Consider the following 10167-nt stretch of genomic DNA (forward strand, 5'->3'; position numbering starts at 1 on the left):
AAAAAAAAAAAAAAACTTTAAAAAAAAAAAAAAAAAAAAAAAAAAAAAAGTGTCAAACAACAGAAATAAAAATTCTGATAAAGTCATTGTGTTAAATAAGAAAACTTCAGTTTAGAACTAAAGTTACCCTTGTATATTATATTTCTCCTGTTACATTTTATTTGAGTTCATAAGCATCTTTAAGAATGTATGAGCACATGATAGAAATCAAAAAATAAACTGCTCAATCTTTATCCTGCAGGGGAAGGATACTTCAATTCAAATTTGAATTTCAACTTTTCCTTTATTCAGACAAACCAAATCTGTAAAACAAAAATATTCAAATTCAAGAACAAATTCAACCATTTATATCTACCTGAGTGCAAATCTTCTAGCACATTGACTGTCTGCAGATGGTATATCCATGAACAGCTGTCAGAAGCAGCCATCCACAGGCACATCTGCAACTTATGCCTCACCTTCATGCACAACTCTGCCTTGTCAAAGCCCATCAGCATGTTGATAATGTCAAACCCAGAGGTAGATTTATTCTTTTGATGGACTCCTCGAATGAGTGCACACAAGGTCTGCAGAGATCAGAGAAAGAATTCTTTTATAAGAGAGAAGTCTCAAAAGGTGAAGGGCACTGGATCTGTCGCCTCACATTGCAACCTCAGAACCTCCTCCTCACACAGCTGACATTCAATTGCTCTATCACTCTCAGCTCAAAAACAGCCTTACTATGCACAAAATCCAGAAATTCAAAGAGGAATAGCAATTGAAACTATTGTCATCCTCTTTTTTTTTTTGCTGTTTTTTCGCCATCATCTTCTTTTCAAAAACTGCACTGCAGACAAAGACTGGAAAGTGAATTCAAAAATAAAAACAGTTTTTGAGTTTGAGTCATGGGACTGGTAGAGCTTTCCTTTATTTAAAATTAATTCTAGTATTTACATTATAATTCATAATTTTTAGTATTTTTAATAACTAAAAAAGTTATTTCAGTCCATATGATAACAACCAATAGCTTCAAGACTTAAATTCTTTACAATCCCCATCCACTACTGACCACCTGTGTAACCCTAGACAAATTAACTTTTCAGTGCCTCGGTTTTTTCATCTATAAAATGGGAATGACAATAAAAACACCCATCTCTTAGAGATGTTGTGAGAACTATGTAAATTAACACCATAAAGCACTTGGAATAGTCCCTGGAACTTTGTTAATGCTCCAAGAATAGTGCCTGAACCTTTGTTAAAGCTTAACAAGTCTCATTATAATAATGTAAGCCATTATAATAATATACTATATTTTTATGGGTCACCAAGTGACTTAATGCCAATTAATTTCCACTGCTCTGAGAACAGTTTACCATTCGTGACCCCACAGTGAGTCACTGCAATTACAGAAAGTATAATTTCCAACTTTCATTTCAGTTTTCAGTGAGTCCCTATGACTGCAATGCCCCAAATCCATGATCCTTCTTTCAGGGACATCAGCTCATTAGGTAATTTCTACAATCTACAGATGAGAAAACTGGGGCTCACAAAGTGATTTACCCAAGTAGTAAGTTAGAAATTTAAACCCAACCTATCAAAAGTTCCAATAAAATCTTTTATGCTGTCATGGATTCTTCATATTCTAAGCTTGGCAATCACTGCCTAGCTATTCAGTCTGATCTAGGCTACACTGGAGCTACTGTACTATAAACTTTAGAAATTTTGCCCATCATTCATTCAATAAAAATTTACTTCTAAAGTGCTGAGTAAGGGCGCCTGAGTGACTCAGTCAGTTCACTGGCTGCCTTCAGCTCAGGTCATGATCCCAGGGTCCTGGGATGGAGTCCTACATCGGGCTCCTTGCTCAGCAGGAAGCCTGCTTCTCCCTGTTCCTCTGCCTGCTGCTCCCCTTGCCTGTGCGCTCACTCTCTCTCTCTTTGTCAAATAAATAAATAAAAATATTTAAAAAATAAATTAAAAATAAAGTGCTGAGTATTTACCAGGCACTGTTCTACATGCTAGGAACAAAGTACTGAATGAAACTATCAAAGTCTTTGCTCTCAAGAAGCCTATAATGTACCCCCATCAACCCAATGTTTGGCACATAACAGTCATTCAAGAAATAATTAATTATTCAGTGATCATGCCACTTAGCGTAAAGAACGATGATTTTTAATGTTTTCTAAGTTACAGACCCTTTTGAGAATCTGATGAAAGCTCTCTTTTCAGAAAAAATGTACACATGCACATAAGATATTACATATAACTGCCGGGAGTCAAGGACCCTCTGAAACCTCAGATTAAGAACTCCTGATCTAGTGAGAAAATACTGTATTAAGAATCTCTTCTGATTTTTGCTGTAGACTAATTATCCCTAACTCACAGCTTCCCCACTATCTCTTCCTTTCCTCAAATAATCCCAAGAATTCTGTCAATCTGCTTTGGCATTAGATCGAATTATACAAGTGGACAAGATTACTAGTATAAGTGTCAATTTTTTTAACAAGGAAGATGACTAAACAAACATGGAACAGATGTTTATGATTTAAAGGAAAAAAAAAACAAAAAACTTCATACCTAAGGGCAATTTTAGGTTTCTCAGGTCCCGACACATGTGTTACAATTCCTTTCCCCTATTAAACAAGACTTCCCCAGTTTCCCAACCTTGTACCTGCAATGCATTGACAACTCGAATCGGATGTTCCTCTCCCAGAGCCTGGATGCAGTGTTGAAATAAGCAATTAATATTATCCTTGATCTTCATTAACTCCTCACCATCAAGAGATTCCAGCTTGCCTTCTAGGTACTCCAAATTCACCTACCAAGGAAACAGTAAGGGTGTTATTTTTAGGAACATTTTTAGTGAATTGTATTTAATGTCAGTGCCTTTTTAGTGTAGCACCTAGAACATATGAGAAGGCATTTCAGTTACCAGGAAAATCCAGAGATATCATTAACTTTACCTTCATGAGGAAGAGCTCCTCCCAAAATCGAGGACTGCACTTACTGGGGTCCTCTGTCTGAAACCAGAAAATAAGCAGGTTTAATATCCCCAGTTAACATTGAAGCATTAAGAATACATCTGAAAGGGGGTGCCTGGGTGGCTCAGCTGGTTGAGCGTCCAACTCTTGGTTTCACCTCAGGTCATGATCTCAGGGTGGTAGGATCAAGCCCCACCTCGGGTTCGGCACTGGGTGGGGAGTCTCCTTGGGATTCTCTCCCTCTCCCTCTGCCCCTCCCCCAGCTCACACACCCACACACTCTCATACTCTCTCTCTCTAAAATAAATAAATCTTAAAAAAATAAAAAAGAATACATCTGAAAGGGTAACTTACACATAATCAACATTACCTTTCAAAATTAACTTTGAAAATGCCTGGTCATTCTACACTGTTGTAATAGGGAACAATAGTATTAGGGGCTTTTTTCCCCAAAATGGAAGACACTGTGCATAGATATATATTCCCTGTGCCAAAAGTTAAATAACAGCTCAAAGAATCTCCCTCAAATCTTTCTCTTCTAGCAAGACGTGAACCTAACCATCTGAATAAGACAGTCACATTATATGTCCCCATCACATCTATAGGGTCTTCAAAGCCCTTTCACATACATGAAATACAATGGCCCAGAGAGCCAGGTATGGTAGATGTTATCAGTATCCTCCTTTTAGCTGGGGCACCTGGGTGGCTCAGTCAGTTAAGTGTCTGCCTTTGGTTCAGGTCATGATCCCAGGGTCCTAGGACTGAGCACCGCATCAGGCTCCTTCCTCAGCAAGGAGTCTGCTTCTCTCTCTGCCCCTCCCCCAACTTGTACTCTCTCTGCTCCACTCTCTCTCTCTCTCTCAAATAAATAAATGAAATCCTGAAGAAAAAAAAAAAGTATCCTCCTTTTAGGAAAGAGGATCCACAAAGTTACTTACACCGGTACAGGAGCCAGAACCTAGACCACATAAGCAATACTGCCATGGTTTTACAACATCCTGTGTTGACTGCTGCTACCTGCCCTCCTGTATGCATTTAGTTCTCTGTACAGAGCTTTTAATATGCTCTTTCCTTAATTCGAATTGGTCCAAAAGTTAACAAGATTATACTACTAAAATCCAAATCTTCTAAGCAATAATTTTCAAACAGAAATTCTAAAGAGTCAAAAGCTTCTGGTTAAGGAGCAAAGTAAGAAAAAGAGAACTCCTATTTTAGAGGAAAGCTAATGATATAAAACCAGTAGGTCAATCACCGACCATTAGGTTGACCTTTTAAAATTACTACCAAGGGGCGCCTGGGTGGCACAGCGGTTGGGCGTCTGCCTTCGGCTCAGGGCGTGATCCCGGCGTTGCGGGATCGAGCCCCACATCAGGCTCTTCCTCTATGAGCCTGCTTCTTCCTCTCCCACTCCCCCTGCTTGTGTTCCCTCTCTCGCTGCTGTCTCTATCTCTGTGGAATAAAGAAATTAAAAAAATCTTTAAAAAAAAAAATAAATAAATAAAAAATAAAATTACTACCAAAATAAATAAATAAAAGTACTACCAAGAACTAGTATCTTCATTAGTTAAGAACTCCTGATCTAATAAGAAAACACTATACTAGGAATCTCTTCTGGATTTTTAACTGAGAATGACACAGAGAAGCAACATTTCTGGCCTTCTCATAAGGTGCTCCTTTAGTGATTTTTTTCTATCCCTTTCTCCTAGGAGGGGTCAGACCACACTTCGACTCTCACACTTCTTTTTCTTTTTCTTTTTTTTTTTTTTAAAGATTTTATTTATTTATTTGACAGAGATAGAGACAGCCAGACAGAGAGGGAACACAAGCAAGGGGAGTGGGAGAGGAAGAAGCAGGCTCATAGCGAAGGAGCCTGATGTGGGGCTCGATCCCGTAACGCCGGGATCACGCCCTGAGCCGAAGGCAGACGCTTAACCGCTGTGCCACCCAGGCGCCCCTCACACTTCTTTTTCTTTAATTAATTTATTAATTTGAGAGAAAGCACAGGACGGAGGGGCAGAGAGAGACAGAGAGTCTTAAGCAGACTCTGGGCTGAGAGCAGAGCACAACGTGGAGTTCTATCTCACAACTCTAAGATCACAACCTAAGCAGAAACCAAGAGTCGGATGCTTAACGAACTGCGCCACCCAGGCGCCCCTTGACTCTCACACTTCTATGTCATTTTTTAATCTATATATGAAACTCAGACTACTCATGGAGTTGGCACTTTGCATCCTCAAAGCTCAATCAACAGTCCTATGTATGCCAACCTTACTTAACATAGGAAGAGCCGATAGGATCTGAGTACCCACTCATTTTCTCTGTATAACCAACTGTACTGACCTATGCTATTCTATTTTAATTTTTTGCAAATCAAACTCTATCTCTAAGGCTTACCAAGAGTTAAAAGTTTTACTTGATCTCATTATTTATTCTGGGCCACATGGCAAAGTTGAACAAGGGCCCTGGAGTCGAACACTAGGGTTCAAACCGTGGCTCCACCACCTTCCAGCGATGATCCCCAGTTTACTCATCTGTAAAATTCTCTTTTACATGGCACACGTGAAAACATGGCATTCTTACAGCATTCCTGTCAGAATTAGTGTACTTAGTGATGCACTTAGATGCCAGGCACATAGTAGAAATTCAATACACGGTAACTCTTTTTATAAGTATTATTCCGTTTTATATGCACTACTTATGTTCAGAATTTCAGAAGGCAAGTAACCCCTCAGGGTATGCAATTACTCTAACCCTCCCTGAAATGGTGGATTTCACAACAAAGGCTTGGACCGTGGTCAATCAGCAGTTATGAAGACCCAAAGAAATCCTCAATCCAATCGCTAATAATTTGTCAGTTATCTTATATAGCTGGAGAATGTGACAGACTAAGCAACTGTCCTGTCCACTAACAACTTGAGATGGAATACAATAGTTCATGTTTTAAAAATATTTGAGTCATAGAATTCCAGGGCCAAAAGGAACTTCAAGGGACATCTAGGATAGAAGAGTCCTTACGTTGGATCATATAGAAGACAAGTCTTTCTTCAAGATATTCAGAAAAAAAAAAAGCTTCCTAAGCTTTCCTCCCTCAATTGTTTTACTGAACTCATGACAACAATCTATAAGAACATAACAACAATCTATATTATTTAATACGTGATCATAATTTCTACCATGAGGGAGCTCACACTTATTCTCACCCTTGCTCTCTCTTTCTCCCTCTGAAGAACTGAAAAGGTACCAGGCACGGGTGAGCTTATTTCTCATTTTGGAACAAGAAACTAAGGAGTCAAGCTGTGTAGAATTGTCAGAACTCCAGGCCTTACCATAAAGATCTCATCATACATCAGCACCACTTTTTCCTTCAGTGGTTTTTTGGAGGCTGAAGATTTCCGGAGCAAACCCCCTCGTTTCTCCACCTGTGCCATGGTTGGAGAATCTGTGAAAAGAAAGCCACAGTCAGTGCTATAAATGCTCTCCAAGATGCTGAATAGTCTGTTGAAAAGCTCTCAATGGGAAATTTTTTAGCAAGAAGAAAAAATGATAAACAACCATGTAATAGATCTTGTGCATCTGTCCAACACCCCATCCCCTGACCAGGTAATTTCAAGGCTTAAATCATTACTTGGCGTACAGCAAAACACATTTTACATCTTTAAAACATGCCAGCAGACAAGGCTTACGGCAGATCCAAAACCAAGAAGGAAAGTGTAACTAGCTCCATTTATAATATATCTGGCCATATATTTGAGGTTGATGGAAGGAAGGCTGCAAAGCACACATTGCCCACAGACTGATGGTGAAGTTAAATTTCAAGTATTGATTGAGCTTAGGACCATTAAGGCAGGAAGTGTGCTGCAGAGTGATGTGCTCCATTGATTTCCCCAAAGTAAGTAGGTCCTCATCACTGCAAAGTACTTGGCCTTCACTGCCTCATAAATCACACTGCACTTGACTGTCTTCAGAAATTCCTCTGGAAAGAGACCCAAGGCAGAAAATAGCAGTTATAAGAACAAAAATTAAATCTGATTTCAAAATAACCTAATATAACAATATACTTCTTCAAATCTAATTATATATATTTATAACACTATTGCAGATTAAACTTCAGTGTATTTTTCAATTCTATATAAAAGTAATTCCATGAATCATGCCCAAATTTCCCATCCTGTTTCAAGGAATTTCAATTTTTTACAACTGAGAACTTGAAATCCCACAGGTCTCCACTGTGGATGTACACATTTCCCCTCACTTCCCAGATTCTTTCTACTGTTGCCAAAATTCCCATCTCTCTTAAATTCTAGGCTCTAATTGTGAAACTTAATCTCACCCAATGGCAAGTATGGGCAGTAGCATGGAGCCTGATTTTACTTCCAGACAAATCCAAAGCAGCAGAATAAAATTAATTTTGTTCAATGACTTTTGGAAAATATGTGCTATCTTTCAAATCAAAATCAAAATTTTATTTGAGGAAGAGATGCATCCAACAGCATAAAAGATTATATCTCAGATACTGTCTTTCTTTAATATATATAGCCAAAAAGGAGATTTACCTTTCAGCCAAAAAACCACAAAGCACAGAAAATTTCTCCAGCTAGATATGAAGCATCTTTAGCACAAGGACTACATCTTATCCACTTTCTATAAGCACTTGGCTCAGGGTATATGCTCAGTGTATGCTCATCACTGACTGATTCCGATATAAGGTGGGGGGACCTGAAAGGTCCTAGATGTAACCTAAAATTTTATTAAGTCCTATCCCTATCAAGGCCTCACTAAATCCTCAAATCCCATTATGGTCCAGAGAAAACTGAAGGAAAAAATAACAACAACAACAGAGAGAAAGAGAAGATGCTTTTGGGCAATTTATACTATATTGATCATGGCTTTGTCTTAAAGCATGAAATACAGCCTCCGTTCAAAAGATTCCTGTGTCTTTTAAATAGGTTGTCAAGAGGAAGATGTCCTTATCAGGAGAAAATAAATTGGAAATCAACAGGATCCCATTAAAATAAATCAAAAGCAACGCAATTCTAAGCTTAGTGGATATAGATCTTTCATGTGTTCAGCTTCAACCAGTTGATTAGCGGGAATAGCAGGAACCACGAGTTCCTGGATGTGAAAAGCACCTGTTTACAAACAGGCCCCTCTGAGGATTTATAATTGGGTTACAGCTAATCAATGTCCACCCCAAATCTACTAAACTCACTTTCCCTATTTCAGAATCAATACTTTCTAATAAGCAAAAGGGAATAGAAGAGGAGGGAAAAAACAATTCCAATCCGAAGTACCAAGTTTCCTAAGAAGTTAAATTATTTTCACCACTCTCCCTCCATTTGGAGCAGGGGGAAATTCAGCCAAGGGCCTCATCTCATTACTCTCTGTCATCATCAGAAGCAACTGGAATTTACCACCCAAGCTTGTCTGAAATGTGACTGGAAACTAACAACATAGACTCTCCTCCTCCTGCCAGCACTTCTACCCGTGGAACACAGAAAAGGTGTTCTGAGGGTGGTGGACTAAAAGAAGTGCAGAACCCCTAAAAGTTTTTGGGGGGACTTCAGAAATTAAGCCTCTGCTCTTAAATTTGAAAGTAAAATATCTGACTGGTAAAGCACATCAATAATGGGAGTGTAATTTATGTCCTCCCAGTGTTTTTCTCCTCTTTCACAACCCTCCTCTTTGTAGAAAGCCAGTAGCAGCTGAGGAGCAGCAAGGCATAATGGACCAACCAACCAGCAGAACGGAGAATAGAACACAGGTGTCCGTCCTAACCACCTACATGACACTGAGTAAGTCACTGTGCGTCCTAGTTTCCTTACACATAAAACAAGGAGACTGAACTAGACATATCACTGAGTGATTCTCTCAGCATCACTGAAATACCACAAATACATAAGAAACACCTAAATGTTGTAAAGCACCAGTTTAGGCACACGGGGTTACAAAGAGGAAACGACAGAACTGATCCTCAAGGACCTCACAATCTACTGGCAGAGACAGACACATAATAACCCCACAGCACAAGGCAAATCATGAGAAACAGAGTAAAAGTACAAAGAAAATGCTACGGTACCATGAGGAAGGGAAAGACACATTCTATGACTACATTATGACCTTTGTTGATCCAGGATTTTAAATCCTCCTGGCGAAGAAGCAAATACAGCAAAGCCACAGTAATCCCACAGAAATGTCATCTTAGACTTTAACACAGTTTCTCAGAAACAAGATATAATAGGCAGAGTATAAAAGAGAATCAGGTAGGGGCGCCTGGGTGGCACAGCGGTTGAGCGTCTGCCTTCGGCTCAGGGCGTGATCCTGGCGTTATGGGATCGAGAGCCCCACATCGGGCTCCTCCGCTATGAGCCTGCTTCTTCCTCTCCCACTCCCCCTGCTTGTGTTCCCTCTCTCGCTGGCTGTCTCTCTCTCTGTCAAATAAATAAATAAAATCTTAAAAAAAAAAAAAAAAAGAGAATCAGGCAACATATCAATACTAATTTCACCTACCATCAAACTTAGGAATGGTTTCAAATCCCCCCAACCCAATGGTAAATCAATTTAGTCTTTTATTCCTAAACCTCAGGGACTGCTGGTCCCATGACCTGCAACACAACTTCTCTCTGAAAGACTCAAGTCATACAACTTTTTAAGAGTATCTTTAGGCAATCCAGCCACAAACGTCTTAAATGCACATCACTTCACATCCCTTAAGGATAAAATAACCAAGTATCAAGATTTTATTTTTATTTTTTTAAGAGAGAGAGAGCACAAGCGTGGGGTGTGGGGGTGGGCAGCATGCAGAGGGAGAGGGAAAAGCAGGCTGAGCAGAGAGCCTGCTGTGGGGCTCAATCCCAGGACCCTGGGACCGTGACCTGAGCCAAAGGTAGATGCTTAACCAACTGAGCCACCCAGGTGCCCCAAGATTTTAAAACCTAAAGCCAAACTCTTCCAATGTGTAATATGCAAGAAATGCTAGTTATAGTTAGCTATTCATTTACTGTCTTCTTGAACACAATATATGCCAACTCTAGTATCAGAAAGTTAATTTATTAGAAATCCATTCTAATTTCCAGAGAGTTAATAGTTAATCTACCAAAAGTCTTGATATTGTATCTATATGAGATGATGGATGTTAACAAAACCTACTGAGGTAATCAATTCACAATATACGTATATAAACCATCATGCTATACACCTTTTTTTTTTT

General features: G+C 39.2%; 1 protein-coding gene across 7 annotated transcripts in view; it reads right to left on the bottom strand.

Moving 5' to 3' along the window:
* The window catches only part of ARMH3 (armadillo like helical domain containing 3), a 187836-nt gene that overhangs the window by 159115 nt on the left and 18554 nt on the right, over window positions 1-10167 (bottom strand). For all 7 annotated transcript variants that reach the window (XR_004626248.1, XM_002913875.4, XM_034663168.1 and 4 more), the window contains exons 2-5: window positions 6287-6399; window positions 2943-2999; window positions 2651-2797; window positions 459-566 (exon numbers count right to left, since the gene is read on the bottom strand). Coding sequence is in view for 6 of the 7 variants with exons in the window: in XM_002913875.4 (XP_002913921.1) it covers window positions 459-566; window positions 2651-2797; window positions 2943-2999; window positions 6287-6388 (414 nt within the window). In the remaining variant the exon portion in view is untranslated. The remainder of the gene's footprint in view (window positions 1-458; window positions 567-2650; window positions 2798-2942; window positions 3000-6286; window positions 6400-10167) is intronic.

The sequence above is a fragment of the Ailuropoda melanoleuca genome, chromosome 6 (genome assembly GCF_002007445.2).
Source record: "Ailuropoda melanoleuca isolate Jingjing chromosome 6, ASM200744v2, whole genome shotgun sequence".
Lineage (NCBI taxonomy): Eukaryota > Metazoa > Chordata > Mammalia > Carnivora > Ursidae > Ailuropoda > Ailuropoda melanoleuca.